The sequence below is a fragment of the Thunnus maccoyii genome, chromosome 3 (assembly GCF_910596095.1).
Source record: "Thunnus maccoyii chromosome 3, fThuMac1.1, whole genome shotgun sequence".
NCBI lineage: Eukaryota > Metazoa > Chordata > Actinopteri > Scombriformes > Scombridae > Thunnus > Thunnus maccoyii.
Window position 1 is genome coordinate 16143634 of NC_056535.1, and position 18704 is coordinate 16162337.

Below are 18704 nucleotides of genomic sequence, written 5' to 3' on the forward strand. Positions count from 1 at the left end.
GTCGTCATGCTCCTCTCGACCAATCACAGCACAGGATAGTTTGACGTCTCAGGAGTTTCACCCGGAAGTGTGGATGTAAACAAAACAGTTGAGAAGAGGCGACAGGAGGTTTTCCTTGCTGCGATGTTATTTAAATAGTTGCCCGTCGACAGTTTTATGAAGGATGTAATGTAACCGGACTGATTGAATAACAGAAATCATTCTGTCAGTCATTTCCGCGTGTCGACGACAGCCAACATTTATGGATATTTTGATAGCTGGCAACTAGCTAGCTAGTTAGCTTAACGGCTCGTCTCAGTTTGCTAACAATTAAACGTTAATTAGTGTCCAGCAGCAGAGATGCCTCAAGAGGGAGAGGAGTCTTCCCCACTGGTCCGCTCCCTGAACACTCGGATACCCGTTAATCCTGTGTTTTGTAACCGCTGTACCCGTGTGGTGCGACCGCTGTGGATAGACTTCCGCGGGGTTCCTCGGGCATACCCCGATTTACAGCCAGGAACCGGACGGAGAATGAATACCTACGTCGGTAAAACAGCTTTTCCATTATTACCAGCTATTTCTGCACGAAGGGGTTTAATGATTTTTGCTGTTTTGTGTCAGATTTGTGAGCTAAGTTCCACATACAGAGGAATTATCCAGTGTCGACACGTTGTTGGTCCTCCATCAGAAATCATATGTTATTTTCATAACAGTTTACATCTCTTTTAATGTGTGGACATGTTGAACAAGTCCCCCTTAAATTAAACAGCAGAGAGAAACTGTAGTAAATAATACATTTTCTCCATAGGTGGTGATTAACGTGAGAACTCATGGGATGTGACAGCAGCCACTGTAATTAAGAGATAATCAGCTCTCAACTGTAAACCTTGGATTCAAAGAAAACACAGTTTCTTACATAGTATAGTGTCTTCGACAAAAATACTCTGAGTTGGTCACAACGCTGAAGTTCCAATATGGGTTTAAGGAAAAAGTCAAGGGAAACATAAATAGAGTATTGATATTTAGCGGCTGATTCTCCGTTTTTTCACCACTTACACTTACGAAAGAGTGTTAGACATCGTAGCAAAAAGCCTTAACGCTGTTTAAACCAACTTTCAGACTTGTGAAACCTTTATTTTTCATAAGAAAACAGAAAAAAAGGGGTGATTTCACTGATATTTTCCCATCAAGGCCACATTGGACCAGGTCCACATCAAAAACCACTATATTTATGTATTAGACTAGTCAAATCGTGAAATCACCCTTTCTTCAGTTTTCATAAGCAAAATAAAGGTTTCATTAATCTGAAAGTGGGTTTAAACAGTGTTAAGATTCTTGCTACATTGTCTAACACTTTTTCACAAGTGTAAGTGGTGCAAAAATGAAGAATCAGCCACTAAATATCATTATTTATGTTTCCCTTAACTTTTCCCCCAACCCTGAATCAGAAGCTAACTCCAGCATTGTGAGTCGGTCACTAGTTTAGTGTTAATGAACCAATGACCAAAATCTTAAGTTCAAGTCTTGATGTTTTGATTTGCAGCTTACAGTTCCTCTGCTGCCAGTGGGATGTTATCATATGTTAGCGGTGTAATACGAACTCTTTTTAAAAATGTTTTATGTACGTGCTTCCCAGGTCACCCATGGATATTCAGAGATGCAGAGACTGATGAGCCACTGATGGTGAACTGCAAAGAGCTGTTTCTTCCCAAGCCAGCAGTGGGTGGAGATACTACATTTGTCAATATCACTTTACCAGGTAAGCTTTGCCAGATGACTTATGAAAATATGACCCATTATGATCTTATGTATCATTATGATGCAGTGTGTAATACAGCTATTTCACTGTAGACTGTGTCTGAGAGGACTTTGGCTGGCAGTTCACTCAAAATGAAATCATGTTTGGTGTATTATGAAAGGCTGTCAAACTGCTGTTGATTATGGCGCTGTCAACAATTTCTAGTCTGGTGGTTTAAAGGGGGGTAAATAACATTTATTAAACAAACATGTTTTATACAGTTTACAGCCTTAAGGATCGTGCGCTTCAGGTTATTCGGCGTCTGGTTCGACCAGAAGACTACAGGAGTTTGGAAATAGCACGGTGTCTCATTGAGGAGCTGGAAGATCCACCCAGTGTGTTGAAAGATCTCCACCGCATGAATCAGCGAGTAGAACAGCATCTGCTAGAGAGGATCCAAGGCCAGGAGGAATGAGGATATTGATCACTCTTGGACAGCAATGCTGTATTGCACAAGATTAGAAAGAAAATAAGTCAGACATGTTTGAGGGTAAGTCTTGGATGAGTCAGCAGCTGCTGTAAAAACTTTCTCACAGAACTTTAATTTGCTGCAAAAGACACTCAGTTTGATCTGCTGCCTGTTTGTCATTTTCACCCACTGGCTTTGGCAAACATCTTCCTTTTGCAGCTGAAAAAAACTGTATGTAGCGTAAATTAGAGTATGTAGCAGTAAGAGGAATTTTGATATAATGTGACAATGATGTCTTATATAAAATAGTATTTTTTGTTTGTCCATGATTGTAAAATGTTATTTAAGGATTACAAAGTAAACCTCTGAAAACATTCTATTTTGGACATGACTTAAAAGAATTTGTTCTATTTTTTATCATAGATACACTGTTATAGCTTCAGTCATAAATATCACAACTTATTAATTAAACTAAAGTACATTCGATAGGAGATACTGTATATGCTGTTTATATTCTTTTTGGGAGGGCCCCAGGTATTATATAACTATCTCAGTTATCTGCACATGACCCTCTCAAAGCATCTTATTGTTATACTTGCTTATTAGTTCAACCAAGACTGAACTGTTTAGTATCATCTGCAAGCTGTAGCCATGGCACCAACAATCTGAGAAAAGAGTGAATGATTGTAGGTGCATTTCTGGTAAATGCAGACTACATGTCAGAATACAATATGCCACTACAAATGGGTGATGTCCTATAGTGGCTAAAGTTTGTCTTACAGTTGATTTTCAATGGACTATGAAACACGACTATGACTCAGGAGCTCATGCTGATACAGTTGGTGTCGTTTTACACAACATTTGTTTTTGCCTAATTTTTTTTTCTCTTCTCCTCTTTGATTCTTTTGTCACCTTGTTTAAAATTCATACTTTGCTACTGTGTCTCAAAGACGTTCATTGTTTATTTGTGTACTAAATAAATGAAAGATATATTTCTTATTGGTTGAAAGATACTGTGAGTATTGATATTCTGGTTATTTGTTAAGCCTTTAAGTACAGTGCTTGAATGTGAACTATGAAACAATGAACATGAGGCCACAAAACAAAAAAATGATGAAATTGTGACCTAATTCCTCGGAGTATACAGGAGTAATTACACATTGAGAACTTACTACTTCTGTTTGTTTTGTAAGAAACATACTGATCTTGTTAGGACAGTATACACCCATCACCCAATTAGGGCTGCAAGTAACTATATTTCATTGTTGATTGATCTATCAATTATTTTCTTAATTTATTTTAATTAATTGATTAGTTCTGTGGTCTATAAAATGTACAAAAATGGTGAAAAATGTTGATCAATGTTTCCCAAAGCCCAAGGTGATGTCCTCAAATGTCCATAACCCAAAGATATTCAATTTACTATCATAGAAGACTAAATAAACAAGAAAATCACATCTGAGAAGCTGAAATGAGAGAATTTGGACATTTTATCTTAAAAAATAGCACAGAATAATGAATCAATTATCAAAATAGTTGGCGATTAAGTTTCTGTCCATCAACTAATCTTTGCAGCTCTACACCCAACATTATTAGTTCACACAAAATACGATTAATTACAAAATATGGCTCATTTTGATGTGTTTGAAAGTATTTAATATTCAGCTTGTTTATGGTCTAGGAAGTAATAATCAGTGTTGTCAAGTGCATGAAACTGAATCTCATAAATTCCAATACTATAATACTCAATAGATGATTTTTCTCCTTATAAGTGTCTGTTTGTTAAACTCGTGGTTAGAAATGATTTTTTATCATTTTGCCTTATATAGTACAGTGTTGAAAACAAAGTAAATTGATTAATTCATTCATTTTAACAACATTAACATTTTTAAAGCACTATCATTATTTGTAATTATGCAATTGTGGAGAAAATGGCTACAAAATGTCATCTGTAATATATGAAGCTTTATACAAACTGAATAACTTTCCATAAATAACACTTGTACAAGACAGATTGTACAATATCACAGACATACTATACAAGGATGTCCACGTCAAAATCTGAAGTTATAACAAGCTCCAGTTTACCGCAGCAGGGGTACTGTTGCCAAAGGTTGCTAAGCGACAAAGTAACACAACCCATTTTTTGTGTGTGTGAGAAGAGGTGAGCAGGGTTCAGTAATATCAGGAACATGCAGAGAGGAGAAAGGAAAAAAACCTGGGACTCCAGTCGTTTTAGGCGAGAGCAGTAAGTCGTCAGTCACTGTCAAAAGCTTTCTTTTTGTACTACAGTAGTTATTTTGGTGCTAAGATCCAGTGTTGTGCATGATGTTGCTTTGCTGGACACAGAGCAAATCGATGATGACTAACATTCATGATGCCTCCATATTCTTCACCAGCATGACATTTTGGCCAAGGAATCACCCAGTCATGTTTCCACATCTCCAGACAGATCACTGGAGCAAAATGAAAACAAAGGTAAGATGAAATGAAGCAAAACCCTCTTTTACTCAGAGCCAGAGCCACATTTGACTACTTTGTTTTCTTGTAATACTACACACAGTTTTTCCCACCTAGGTACCAGTTTATCTCACATCAGTTCCAGCTGCCTTGTTAAAAGACACAGGTTTGTGAAATTGACACTATTTAATAAATAACATAAAACTGGGAGATGACAGCAGAGCACTTTGTTCACTAGCGCTGCATTGTATGTTTAAAAGGATCATGTGTGCCTGTGGCCTCGTTTTGCCCTTTTTTAATTTGTCTTTATTACATGTCCTAGTATATGAAAGTGCTCTAAACCGCACCACATGCAGTGCGTTACCTCTCTTGACTCAGGATGAAACTGCAGTTAATGATCCTGTTCCCTCCATGACGCAAATACACAGTAGGTCCCACAGTAACAGGAGTTGTTTAATATTTTTGTTTTTATTATTGGCTTCCCTGCTGCATCACTATTATATCTCTTTTTTAAGGCCTGCATTATAACACACCAAAAACAAGTTCTTCACCTCAAAATATGCCCCAGTACAGGAATGAGTTCAATGACCGTGCCAAGAGGGGCTTCTGCTACTGGCTGGTTGAGAAGAAAGCCTCAACGTGTAAGTACTGATCCACGCTTTGACTGCAGTAAAATGTCACCTATACAATAAGTATCAGCTTGGCGCCACATTTACATGCACATGTGGATGGGAGGAGTGAGATCCATACCGTAAATCTTTTTTCATGGCTCTGCCTTCCCACTTTACGCTCAGCCTTTAAGATTTAGCAGTTTATATTCAAAGACTCTTTTACAGAAATCCCTCCTGGTTCTGTCCTCCTGTCTGACTTTGGGCTTTTCTCTTCTCCAGTACAGTCCTTATGACTGTAATGGATACTGACAGAAAGTCAGTAGCACAGTGATGCGTGTGCAGTCTGCACATTAAGTGGATCAACTGATTTAGTGTCATCAATGTTTTGACTTTTCTTACAAAACAGAACTAAACATAGAGTGCTACACCTATATACCTGAAGCAAAGCATCTTCTGCATCTCATAAAAGGAATGTAAACACTTCTGAATGTATGTCCCAAGCCTTGTTTATAAGGAGAACTGTGCTGTTTTGTATCTTACAATAACTCTTTAAACCCTTTAAATTATGAAACTGAGACTGATGCATCTTTATTTCTTCCCAATAGGTAAAGGATACAGCTTTGGTGCCTATAAGACCTCTCTGGGATTACCAAAAGTCTGACAAAAAGGGTTGCTATCACTTTACCTGAGTGTGTCCACACTTGAAAAGCTGTCAAGACACAATTTCCACTACTTGAAAAGTGATTTGCCTTTCAGTAGCAATTTGAAGTATTAAATTTGGGAATAAAACGTAGTGACCAGATTAATGTACTTAGCATAATCTGAATAATATCTTGTGGTATAATTACTGTAAGCTGAATAAAAAACAAACTGTGAACTATTTACACTTTCTGATGCTGTATTGTCAATAAAAGTTGTCACTTCATTATTACATTCACAACAGGTGCAGTTTTTGGCATCAAGTTAACATCAGTTAAACTTCTGAAATGAAATATATTTGTATATTCATTGATTCTGAAATTTGCAATGAGGGAAAAGGAGTGGATGCCATTTTAAAGATTTTTAAGTGGAAAAACCGTATTAGACACACATTATTGTTCCAAGCAGAGTAATTCAGTATGTCTTAATACATGTCTGGAGAGGATCTTTAACTTAATTTGTAGATATCTAGTGAGGAAATGAACATGTATTGAGGAAACCCCTTTTGCCTAGTATCACTGTTCAGCATTACACACTTAAGATGGACCCCATCTCATGTATTTTTTTTCTTTTTTATATCAGGATTGCCTCTAAATTTGTACACAGCATATTTTTTTTCTTTCATTTGCTCTTTAAAAGCTTGTTTTCAAGCTCTTAAAAACACTGAAACTGAATCAATTACAGAAATAAAATGTAGAAATACAGAAATAGCCTAAAATAAAAGTTGATGTATGGAAATGTAGAAATAAATTCAAGACATTAATTTAATTATGTCCTTTTTCATTACCAAAATATATTTGTTTTTTCTGCATTTATTTATTTAGACTTATGTCGTTTTCCGTCCTCCGTACATAGAAAACTCGCAGGTATGACTGACACTGCATAGCAGGGCTCGTCTCATCCGTCCTTTGCTCCAGTGAGCTGACTACCAAGCAATTTTAAGGTAACACTTAAATTAGAAATGGGATTGTGTTTACTATTTGCTGTACATTAATGCCTATATATATGTGCCTTGAATTCAGTGTAAAATTGAGCAGCTACATCAGTAAAGTGATCCCGCTTGTCTTCACTGTCTGAATCTCATGTCGAGATCTGGTCGCTCGGTTCCGTCTAAACGGTCATCAGTAGAACTTTACCTCCATCTAGCGTTAAAATGTTTACTCCTTTTTAATTTAAAACAATATCAAACACGAAAAGGAAACGTAGTCGCATTTTGTTTTTGCCCAGAAAGGTTGCTAGCACTAAATAATTTACGTTCCCGAGTGAACAGAGTGAGACTGAGCTGAACCAACGCGGAGAGATAATTAAAGTGACACCCGCTGACCACCCATGTTGTCTCTTCTACTGTGCCGAGCCTGCGAAGGTAACTTAACTCTCCCACATTAGTTCAACAAAGTCAGAACTGTAGCTAATTAACTATTGTGTGTGACAATAAAGTGTAAAGTCATGATAAATAACAGCGTTTGTTCGTAGCTAGAACGACATTTAAGGTGTGGTTTGAATCAACAAGTGAAAAATATGTTGCTAGCGTTAATTGGCTAAAGGTGCTAACAGTTAGCTAACGGCCTCAGTTAAAGCGATCAATCGCCGTAATCTCACCAACGGCTGTGTCCTTTCCATCAAGGTCAGGCCACATTTCCACACTTAACCTAATTTACAACTTTACAAAAAACCCAAAACATCACGTACAATGTCTCCAAATCATTAAAGCTAGGTTTTAACATATGCACACCTAAAATTGACTAATATCCAGGTGTAGCTAGCTAAAGTTATGCTAACGTTACATAAAATGTGGTGGAATTTGCTGTGATATGTTGCACCATGTTTTTCCGTTTTTCCTGTAATTTACAGAAAGTAAAAACTGGTAATAGACCCAAGGCTTATAATGTGCCGTGTACAAAATAAATAAATAAATAAAATTCTGAACTCACAGAATCCAATCATCAGATAGTGTAAGTTTGACCAGTTAGGCTAATTAAAATACTGGTACTTTACTCTACTCAGCACCAGTACATTACGCAGGGTTTCCTGTGGTAGCTGCTTTGTAGTGGAGGTAACATATTGCTGTATTTGGAAGTACAGTGAAATCAACTACCAACCAACTTGGAGTTTTGGGGGGCCCTTACAGGTCTGGGCCCCAGGTAGTCACCCACTTTCCCCAGTTTGTAACCCAGGCTTGGGGGCACCTCTGCCAAGTGCCAACATCACAAAAAATGTATACCTTTTTATGAAATAAAACATTAATCCTAAGGGAAAAGGCACCATTTCACACAGCCAATGCTTTGTATTTAATGAGTCAGGCTATTGTTTATTGATCACGAGATGGGTGGATATCTTGTGAATGGAAGGGAAATGATTGAACACTGCTTTTTTGACTTGAGTCTTCTAACAGTCATGCTTTCACCTTGTTGCTCATTTGATGTACTAGATGGCTTTTATAGACTTCATGCAGATTTGTTCAATACTCTCATAATTATATGTTGGATTAGGATCTCAGACATGGACAGCAACAGAAAGAAGGTGAAATTCAGCTGGCGACGAACTTCTATCACCTCACCGACACAACTTCAAGAGAGAGATGCTGGGTTCGCTACACCTTCTCGCTGGAATACCCTCTCGCCCAATGAAGATTCAAACACCTTGCCCTTCAGTGACTCTCCAGGACCTGATGGCCTTGGAGCAATGAGTCTGGACACTCCCAAGAGAAAAGCAGAGGTGCTCAGTGATAGCACACCCTCTGTAGGCAAAGTCAAGCTGAGGAAGCTTTCCAGGAAAAATTTTGAAACATTCATAAGTTCCAAGGTAAATATTAACTGTAAATCTTCCTCTTAATATCTGTAATAATACTAATAATGATAGTAATAATAATAAAACTTTATTTATATAGCACATTAAAAAGACGGATGCAAGAAATAGGAACATTAAAGACATAACAAAAGGGGGAAAATGAGTTTTAAAAATGAATAAAAATACAACTAATACTTTAGATGAGGTTAAAATATAGTAACAATTTCTTGGTTTGATGAGTTGAGTTTTAGGTTGTTAAAAAAAATTGTAAATTGAGTGCACTCTCAACTCTACAGGACTGCTTCAGTCTTAAATGCAGCATCACCATAGGCTTTAGTCCTGAATTGAGGAAAAGTTGATGTTAGAAAGTTGGCGGATCTGGTATATAGAATGATGTATTCTGGAGCGAGGCCATGAAATGATCTGAAAATGACAAGAAGTACCTTAAAATCAAACCTATAGTTTACAGGCTGTCAGTGGAGAGATTTTAGTGTGGGGGTGATATGTAGTTCTGGTGACAATCCTGGCTTCTGTGATTTGAACCAGTTGTAGATATTTGATCAGGTTATTAGGGAGCTCTGTGAACAGATGATTGCAGATGTTTGTAAACAGAAGCATGAATACGTTTTTCACAGTTGTCCTGCAAGAGAAATGGTGTGACTTTGGTAGGGATTTTTAAATGGTAAAATGCCACTTTAAATGGCTGTAATGTTGAGATAATGTGCACTGAGATGTTAAATGAGTTTCTCTCTTTTGACCTGTTCCCACGATAACAGAGGTCTCTGTTTTGTTCTTATTTAACTGAAGAAAATTTTGAGCCATCCAGTTAGTGATGTCTGAAATGCGATTTATGAGATTTTCGACTGGACTCAAATCATCGGACGAAGCAGAGATATATACTCTAGTTGTGTGTTATCTGTGTAGCAATGGAAAGAAATGCCATGTTTGCAGATAATAGAACCTAATGGCAGCATGTACAAGCATAAAAGAATAGGGCCCAGGATAGTACCTTGGGGCACACCACATAAAATATTAACTCTTTCTAATGATACACTTCTAGTCTCAAATGTGCAAATTACTGATTTGTTTGTCCTGTTGCACCTCAACTATCAGGACACACCTATGGACGACCCATCCAAGCAGCTGGAATCCACAAAGAGCCTGCAAGTATCACCACCTCCATCTCACTCTTTCATCTTGAAAAAGAAAGAAAGGACGCCTGAGGAGGGATCCAAGGCTATCTACAAGATGGCTTTGATTGCAGCCATTGGCAGCAGGGGAATGAAGCACACAACTACCAGTACCCCCAGCACTGACACCCTCTCTTCGCCACCTGCATCTTCACCAGTGAAGACTGAAGTACCCAGTCTGGCAACACCTGACAGAACTGTTGACTGCTCTCCACTCAAACCCAAAAATAAATCAGAGGACAGAGGTACTGACCAGGAAGACGAGTGGTCCCCCACTCCGCTTTTTGTGGACTCAGGCGCCCAGGATGACAGTACAGAGCCAAAAGCAGATGTAAGGGTAAGTCCCAACTTACTGCTAGTAATTTTTTTTCTTTCTTTCATTCTTTTTTTGTTTTTTTATATGTAATTTAGAATGTTTTAGTTGCATATCATCTGATACTTTTCTTGTCTGTGATTTATTTTTTGGTCATTTAGCTAATTTTTTTTTTTTTAATTCAAGAATCCGGGACATTGACTTCCTTAAAATGTTGTAGCCATATAGTATTAATGAAGCTATAGAGGATGAAAAGCTAAAGAGAGGGAAATGTTTTTGTAATTTGTTCAATATTATTTATGTTTTTCAGAGTGTTGTGCTAGAGGGAAAGGATTCACACAAGAGGTTTGTTTCTCAGGACTCCGTGTTTGTAGACTCAGCCTTCCAAGATGAGCTATCTGTGCCAGATAATGAACCAGAAACTGAAGACTGCGACTCGTCCGTCCCTTCTCTGGAGTATATTCCAGAGTTGTTGTTTTCTCACACAACTAGTCAGAATAACTCCTCCGACAGCCAGCAATGCCAAAGCCATTCAGTGAATGCCCAGCCAGCCACAACTTCCTCTCTCTCCTTTTTATCCACCAATGAAACCACTGGGCCTATCCAGGCAGCTCCTGGCGAAATGGAGATGTCTTTCCCACCGTCCAGGAGGACAGTTTTTGTCTCATGCAAGCAGGCTCATCCACCAAATACAGGCCCTTCAAAGGCTTCCAGAGTTGACACCGAGAATTTACGCACCTCCAACACTTCGACCTATTTATCGGATCCTTTTGCTCTGCCACTACGCTCAAACAGAGGAGCACTGAACTCCACAAACACACGCAGGCAGTCATATGCTGGATCTTACATGCGTGAGCCCCCCTTCTCTTTTACTCATGGTGGCTTTTCTAAGAGAAGATTGTCCATGGGGGCAGAACCTACTTGGACAAGTTACCCATACAACCAGGTTGGTTTCATAGACACACACTGCCATCTAGACATGCTCTATGGGAAACTGGGCTTCCGTGGGACATTCAGCAATTTCCGAAGGTTGTACCAGAGCAGCTTTTCCTCTGAGTTTCGAGGCTGTATTGCCGACTTCTGCAACCCGCGGATCATGGTGAAGGAGGCCTTGTGGGAAGGATTGCTGGCTGAAGACATGGTTTGGGGGGCATTTGGTTGCCATCCCCACTTTGCCAAGGAATACTCAAGTGTCCATGAACGCAACATACTGATGGCCATGCGACACCCAAAAGCTGTGGCATTTGGTGAGATAGGGCTGGACTACTCCCACAAAAACTCCACTGACTCCTACAAGCAAAAAGAGGTAAACAAAAAAGATCTGACACATGGTCTGAGTTGAATATAACTATTAATCTTGAATCAGACAGCCATGTATCAATATTGAGTGGCCAGAGATGTATGGAATGATAACATAGTAAATTAAGAATGAGTGCCAATGTTTTGTTTCTCTGTGCAGGTGTTGGAGCGTCAGCTGCGATTGGCTGTGGCCATGCAGAAGCCTCTGGTGATCCACTGTAGGGATGCAGATGATGACCTGCTGGTAATCATGAAGAAGTGTGTCCCAAGGGAATACAAAATTCACAGGTGTGTGTGTGTGTGTGTGTGTGGAGAAGGATCATCTTACTAATTATTTATCAACAAGTCACATGATGTACATTCTACAACAATGTGAAAAAAGGTTAAAAAGGTAGTAATTCAGTAAACAGTAATGTCATTAATCTGTGAAGTTTCTTTCTTCATTACTCATGTGGGTCGCAGGCATTGTTTCACAAACAGTTATCCAGTGATTGAACCTTTCTTGACGGAGTTCCCCAACATGTACGTGGGGTTCACAGCCCTGATCACCTACTCCAGCGCCACTGAGGCCCGAGATGCTGTCCGCAAGGTCCCTCTCAACCGAATTGTGTTGGAGACGGATGCACCATATTTCCTGCCAAGACAGGTACATTTAGATTGAAGCCCAGGAAAAACACAGCACTGCTCTATGTGATTGACATGCTTTTTACCATCTCTTGATGTTATTAATAACTGTAAATGAGTACAGATCACTGTTGGAAATGTATCACCCTCTTTATAGACTGGGAAATGAACTTCAGCTAAATGTGCACAATATAGGTTGTTATAAATGTCAATTTTATATTTAAAAAAACACTGAAACCATTGTTCTCAATAAGGAGATCCTCATATTTGGTTTAGAGGGGAACAGAAATTCTTCTGTTGTCCATCTCCAGTACCAATAAGTTCATACTTTGTTAACTATGTATAGTATATATTTTTTTAACTCAAATTAATCACCTTGGACTGCATAGTCCAGACTGGATGATACTTTTAAAATCATGTATTTGTATTTATGATGCTATATTGATCCAAACAAAGCTCTTACAACTTTAGACAAAATGTAGAACAACTCAGACATTGTGAAAGTCTGCAAGATGTTGGGTTAGACCAATAATCTATACATTTGATCTCATCCTTTTCATCCTTTTCTTTGCATATTTATTAATGTTACTTTGGTTTTTTCTTAATTTTAAGGATAAATGTATCTTGGAGTTTTCTCTGCCACTGGACAAGTCTTGGTTTCAGTTTTATTGACACATGATGGTCTAAAGCCTGTCTGAAATCACACACCAGATATTAATTATTAGTACAAAATATCAGCTTCTGACCCTTTACAATAGGTCTGAAACAATTCAGTAGTTACTTTTCAAACCCTTTTTGCTTGATTTGAGGTTATTTGAGCCTGTTGCAGGGCTCATTAATAAACAAAACACTAGCATTAGTACACTTTAGTAATATGTGGGAGGAAATGTGACTACAGAACTCTTTATACTGTGCAGTAGAGCATACATATGATAAGTCTCTCACTCTGACAGGTGAATAAAGACGTCTGTCGGTTTTCACATCCTGGAATGGGCATCCATACTCTGCAGGAGCTGAGCCTCCTGAAGAGAGAGGACATGGCCACAGTCCTCGCCACCATCCGAAACAACACCACTCAACTTTACGGCATATGAGCGTGAGAGATGATGAATAAGAAATTAGCAAGAAAGAACAGACAAAATGCCGGCTTGTGACACACTAACATTTTATGTGGCTTTTTGTTTTAGATTTATCGATCCCCCATGTGTACAGATGTAGGAGGATGGAGGAACAGATTTAAGGAGCATGAAGTCTGCAGTCTCATTTTAAACAATCTGAAAGATTCGCAAATTTGTGCTTAGCAAAAGACCAGAAAAAAGGACTAAAATAAAATGTCTCCTGTCTGATAGAGAAACTGTATATTATTGTTTATCTGATTATATTTTATGTGATTCATTGTAGAAATTCTTCCTAAGCTTTATCAGTTTTAAGCTTTTGTTGACACTCTTTGCCTGCTCTAATTTGTTGTGATGTTTGTCTTGTCTGGCTGCTGTACAGTTTGGTTTGATGCAGTGGAGACATTAAAATCCTTTAATCCTGCTCCTTTATTCTGCAGGTGTGACTAGTCATTTTACTCAGTAATGCATGAGTACTGATTGAAGAGCTCACAAACATGTACAATGCAAGAGAGTGAAGTATCGTCTGTACCGCCGCGAAACTTCTAACACCACTAATGTTTGCCTTGAGCAAAGCTGATTCTTTATTGAAAGACGGAAGTGGCAGAGACTGGTCCATTAGCTTGTTTTGATACCACCATGTTCGTCACACACACATTTCGCTTGAGTGCTTTTTATTTTGAGAATGATTAGCCTGGCCTTCTTGTGACATTTTCTGGTGGTTCGAGTATGCAGTTGGAGGATTAGATTAATGGTAGATGGGTAGACGTGCCTCTGGCATATCAGGTTTGACAAAAGAGATGTGTTAAAAACACATACATTTACACTTTTGCCAGGTTCTTAATAAAAGCCTTGTTCACAAGAGTTTTATATCCATCCCAGAATGTAGGTCGGAGCACACTGTCCTTGATGGTATATCTGTCCTAAATAAAAGCTATGAGGTGGAACACAAAGACAGGTAAATGCATCAGAGCAACATAAAACACATCTAACATTTTGTTTGTGCTTGGCTGTGTTTGACCTAGTTCCTGAAGTTTGAACAAGATGATTTACAGCCTTGTTCTGTGAGTTGGTAATGTGATGTTCACATGTCTAAAACAGCAGTATTTAGGCCTGTGATTGCAATTATTTTCATGTTCATATTCTGTTTTCACACAAAAATGCCATTCATTTAGGGGGTGAATGAATGTCCTTTACTGTTTATTTGTTTGAAGGATAATAAAGAGTTATATTACAGTATTTACAGCCTAGGAGCCCTTCTCAGTTACATCACCAAATTAAATGAAAAAAAAGCCCTGAACTGTCAATTGTATACAAGTTCCAGTAGACTTGAGTCAAAGATGAGACAGAGAGAAAAGGTTAATTAATGCTTTATTTTTACAAGCACATGTTTGTCTCTAAACACTAATCAGGACTGGTTGTACAGTACGTACTGTACATGTATATGTTGGCTGTTTTTAAATTCTGATTAATATGCGATCATGAATATGAGTGACTCATCTGCATCCACAAGGATGTCTGAACACCTATGAGAAACGTTAAATTCATAATTTTACACATTTGAGAGTGGAAGTTCATTTTTAGTAGTAGTTTGATCAAATAATTTTAAAGATCCATATATAATGATATTCAACTTATATCAGCTTCTGTATTATGTTAAATTCATATTGAACCATATTTACACCAGTTAAGCTCCATAATAAGTTCATATGATAAAAACTGAAACAACCTCATTGTTGATGAAGACTCTGGGATCAGTTTGAAAGCTCCCAAAAGTGAAGTTAAGATTTTACACCTGGTGAACAGTTTCTTGTTTTAAATTGTGATGAGTTGGACATCAGTCATTTCTCTTAGATTACAGGCTGTAAACTGTTTAGCTACAGTCTGAGTGAACAGTGTTTTAAGGGCTTTGAAAGAAATGAGACCAACATGTCTACAGGCTATTTTTTTTTACTATCACTATCTAATGATGTTGAAATTGGAAAGCATTGAGACTGCAAATTTGAAGATCTCATCCATTATCTTCAAAGTTGTGATGATCTCTCTGAAACAAGAGGAGAAAAAACATTTTGAAATTGTGAAATAAATCATTTTACTGCATATTAGCAGAAGGGAACTCGATATTTTTACTTGTAAAACAGAATTTGATGAACCTGCAGTCTTTGTGTTTCCCAGCAGACGCTGAATGACCTCCTGCATCATGTCGCCATACTCCTCAAAGTCCTCTTCACTCATGGTGATGCCAATTTCAAATGGGGCACTTATCTACCCAGAGTAGAGAAAGATCATAAAGTTTTTTGTGATTATTTGGGGTGGTGGACTGTAGTCATGAGTAGTTCTATGATTACCACTAACTGTGATGTGGTCGTCCTCAGGAGGTTGACCGGACTCCTCCATGACTTGGCGGCCGACTCTGGATGATTTCCCTCTGTTCTGTAGTTGACACAAGACAGAAAAATCTCATGATTATACTTTAGATTATCGGTCCAAATGTGGTTGTAAGGATTTCATCATTCTGTCATCTACAATACATCAACTAAACATGCATGTGATAAATCAATTTCCCTTATTTTATTACTTCTGCCTTGGAGAAGCTCTTAAAATGCTAAAATGATTAATTTATTACAAAACCAAAAGGTGACTAAGTGTAATAAAAAAAAAAAAGAAAAATAGTAAACGTTTCAGTCAAAACTATAGTCAGCACAACTACCATCATATGTAACATCAATGGTGATTTCAGTGGGTGGCCTGGGATGACCACCCCAGATCTGATAGATATCGAATGCTGGTCATTCATGCTGGTCATTCAATGATGACAGATGATAAAGGGCCATTTCCAACCACTATAGTAATGGTTGGACTGAGGCTGTGAGAGCTGATCTCTAGTCAGCATACTTTTCACCATTAGTCAGAAAAAAGCAGGTCTCGAAAGTACATGCCGGCCGTCAGGACAGTACATGGAATAGAAAACTGAACAGAATGATATGTTAGTGCTGTTCTAGGTTGTATAGTTGTGGGTGGTCAACATGGCACCTTTAGTTTAATGCTTATAAAATTATAAAAGATTATAAAATATAAAAACGTCAACCCGACCTTGAGTATGAACATTACAATAGATGTTAACATGAGTTTTGGGATTCAGTTATGATTTATCTGTGCATAGGTTGAAGCAATGCAGTGCATTAAACATCTGTATTTACACATTTTGATCACCTGCCATTTATTAAGGTTCACTATGTCATGGCCACCACACACTACCTCTGTGTGCCATCTTGGTCATCCCAGTTAAATATGTTTAAGGCTGAAGACAAAGTAATATGATAAAGTGTAAAATATTGATGCATGGTTTGGCGTCACATGTTAAAGCATTAGAAAAAGTTTCATACACAATCAAACAAACAAGCAACCAAGTAATTGTTAAAGAACAGTTAAAGTAAGTTATGTTGAAAGTGGCTTCATATTAGGACAGTATATGAAGGAAACATCACAAGTTAATACAGATACATCATCTACAGGATTAGATCAAAAGAGGGTTAACATTTCCTGGTTTACATTCCATTTTTATATTTTTATAAAGAGACGAAGAACTAATACAAAGCTGAATGTCTGACAGAAAGCTCCTTACCTGAGGTTTATGAGAGGGGCTGAGAAAGCTGGAGCCAGCACTGATCGACTTACACCACAAGGCCAGAGAACACAACAGAAAGACCAGCAGGAATGTATTTCTCTTCAAAAACATGGTGGAACAAAAAGAAATCTACTCTGCCAGAGAGATCTAGTTACACACGCAATGATGTGTACTTACAGTGTTGGTAAAAAAAATATCAGTCTACTAATCTGAATCAGATACCGACACTGGGGTTAGGTCTCGACTTTGGGAGTTTCTGACTTCATACCTTTATATACCTTTTATCCTCTTTCACTTTGGTCATTAAGGGCATTAAACATAATAGCAACAGGTACTTGTGTTGTTGTATCTTGGTAGCAATGGACTGTTCAAATGTTTAAATTGATAACGAAGTAGGCATTGTTTTGTTAACCTGATAGCAGGTCTGATGAACATTTTATCTATTCAGTGGGCTGATGGAGGTAATAGTGTTGCTGTCATAGAGATACTGATTAATGGGACTGAATATATCAGTATTATCTACAGGACAAGAACTGAATGCAGTATTGAACATGGAACTGATTGCTAATATTGTTTACTTATAGAGACCACTGGATGTGAACACGGTTATAAAGTTAATGTTAAACAATCAAAATGCTCGACAATGAAGAACTCTCCTTTAGTATGTTATAAATGCACAAAACCAAAGAATGCATAAACATGCATTTTGATGCAAAATCAGGGAACAACTATTTAAGTTAAGATAAATTAAAACAGAGCATTCTGACCCAGAGCCAATCTGTTCTCCTCTCAGTCGTCCTCATGCAATCACTAATAATTGTCTCTTTTTGAGATGAGAATGTGTGCAGTAGATGATTGTTTTGTTTTGTTTTTTTATTGTGGGTCTAAAATAGATCAAAATCCATGCAATCCTAATTTGAGAGACATTTTTAGTGTTCAGAGCTGCTATTTACACATGGTTTACTATGACTTTTTGTAGAATATTTACACGTGGGTCTGAGTTATAGTTTGATTTGATAGGCTTTCTTACCACATTCTGTTTTGGACAGCAAATAAAAGCCCTCAATAAATTCTTGTTCTGAATTCATGACATCAGTGATGTGCTGGTTCATCACTTTATCAAATGGGATTTTTAAAAAACAGTTTAAGTCACTATTTATTGTGGGAACTCTCAGGCCTTTGTAGTCCCTCAGTATGAAATTCATAAGCTCAAGCATCATGCATCCTATATGAGTGACAGTCAGTGTATCTGGAATGAAAGATGAAAACCTTACACAGTTGAAACAGTTTAAATGCTGTCATGTGCAATTAACTCTTCAGCTACTGCAATTAACTACTATACTCTACAAATTGTGATGAAACCTTATATGAGGATATTTGAAACAATCCTGAATTTGAAAGGTATAATATAATGAGCACTAGTACTCACTATCAGAGGTAGCAGGGCATTAATGTTCTTGGTTTTAAATAAAAAGGAGGCAAAGGGCAGTTTTCCATTATCTAATATTCACTGCTTCAAAGGTGCAGGTCAGAGCGTCTTAACCTGACCTGATATTAATCATATGGGTGTCAGGCAGGGAACTCAACCTCTGTCGGATATGATTATTCTTATGATTATGATTATTCTTGTATATCCACTATTAGAGAGGAGGAAAAGGAGAGGGAGGAAGAGGAGGGAATGCGGAGTTCTACCTATCAGGGTGCAGCCTTCCATTAAACCATCTCCAAAAATATTTTTGTACACAAGTAGCAAAATCAAAAAGGGGAGTTTTTGCACAGTCATATCAGATAT

The 18704-nt window shown here is 37.8% G+C and overlaps 3 protein-coding genes and 1 long non-coding RNA gene across 8 annotated transcripts; 2 read left to right on the forward strand and 2 right to left on the reverse strand.

Annotated features, from left to right (window-relative positions):
* Positions 1–81: 81 nt before the first annotated feature.
* On the forward strand, positions 82–3195 carry vhl (von Hippel-Lindau tumor suppressor). The gene is made up of 3 exons (XM_042405315.1): positions 82–526; positions 1616–1738; positions 1999–3195. Exons 1-3 carry the CDS (start codon positions 340–342, stop codon positions 2190–2192), a joined length of 504 nt encoding a protein of 167 aa, XP_042261249.1. The 5' UTR covers positions 82–339; the 3' UTR covers positions 2193–3195.
* On the reverse strand, positions 2133–8420 carry LOC121892342. Its single transcript, XR_006094386.1, has 3 exons — positions 7888–8420; positions 4557–4642; positions 2133–2220 (listed from the first exon to the last, which is right to left on the reverse strand). It is a non-coding gene; the product is annotated as an uncharacterized LOC121892342 (long non-coding RNA).
* tatdn2 (TatD DNase domain containing 2) lies at positions 6796–13716 on the forward strand. 5 transcript variants are annotated; one of them, XM_042405254.1, is made up of 8 exons: positions 6796–6899; positions 8446–8758; positions 9857–10270; positions 10557–11552; positions 11706–11833; positions 12008–12191; positions 13123–13265; positions 13357–13716. In XM_042405254.1, the coding sequence occupies exons 2-7, from the start codon at positions 8456–8458 to the stop codon at positions 13261–13263; spliced, it is 2166 nt and encodes a 721-aa protein (XP_042261188.1). In that variant the 5' UTR covers positions 6796–6899; positions 8446–8455; the 3' UTR covers positions 13264–13265; positions 13357–13716. The 5 variants fall into 5 exon arrangements, with proteins under 5 accessions (XP_042261188.1, XP_042261210.1, XP_042261209.1 ...); XM_042405276.1 differs by lacking the exon at positions 6796–6899 and adding an exon at positions 7038–7319 and having other exon boundaries at positions 9857–10264; XM_042405245.1 differs by lacking the exon at positions 6796–6899 and adding an exon at positions 7040–7319.
* Positions 13717–13814: 98 nt separating this feature from the next.
* ghrl (ghrelin/obestatin prepropeptide) lies at positions 13815–17483 on the reverse strand. Its single transcript, XM_042405337.1, has 4 exons — positions 16910–17483; positions 15640–15717; positions 15438–15549; positions 13815–15328 (listed from the first exon to the last, which is right to left on the reverse strand). Exons 1-4 carry the CDS (start codon positions 17021–17023, stop codon positions 15309–15311), a joined length of 324 nt encoding a protein of 107 aa, XP_042261271.1. The 5' UTR covers positions 17024–17483; the 3' UTR covers positions 13815–15308.
* Between the last annotated feature and the right edge of the window lie 1221 nt (positions 17484–18704).

Coding starts and splice junctions, on each gene's coding strand:
- tatdn2 (XM_042405254.1), top strand. CDS start 8,456: ATGGACAGCAACAGAAAGAAGGTGAAATTCAGCTGGCGACGAACTTCT. Junction 8,759..9,856: donor AAACATTCATAAGTTCCAAG/GTAAATATTAAC, acceptor CTCAACTATCAG/GACACACCTATGGACGACCC. Junction 11,553..11,705: donor ACTCCTACAAGCAAAAAGAG/GTAAACAAAAAA, acceptor TTCTCTGTGCAG/GTGTTGGAGCGTCAGCTGCG.
- vhl (XM_042405315.1), top strand. CDS start 340: ATGCCTCAAGAGGGAGAGGAGTCTTCCCCACTGGTCCGCTCCCTGAAC. Junction 527..1,615: donor GAGAATGAATACCTACGTCG/GTAAAACAGCTT, acceptor CGTGCTTCCCAG/GTCACCCATGGATATTCAGA. Junction 1,739..1,998: donor TGTCAATATCACTTTACCAG/GTAAGCTTTGCC, acceptor TGTTTTATACAG/TTTACAGCCTTAAGGATCGT.
- ghrl (XM_042405337.1), bottom strand. CDS start 17,023: ATGTTTTTGAAGAGAAATACATTCCTGCTGGTCTTTCTGTTGTGTTCT. Junction 15,550..15,639: donor CTGAGGACGACCACATCACA/GTTAGTGGTAAT, acceptor TACTCTGGGTAG/ATAAGTGCCCCATTTGAAAT. Junction 15,329..15,437: donor GGGAAACACAAAGACTGCAG/GTTCATCAAATT, acceptor CTCTTGTTTCAG/AGAGATCATCACAACTTTGA.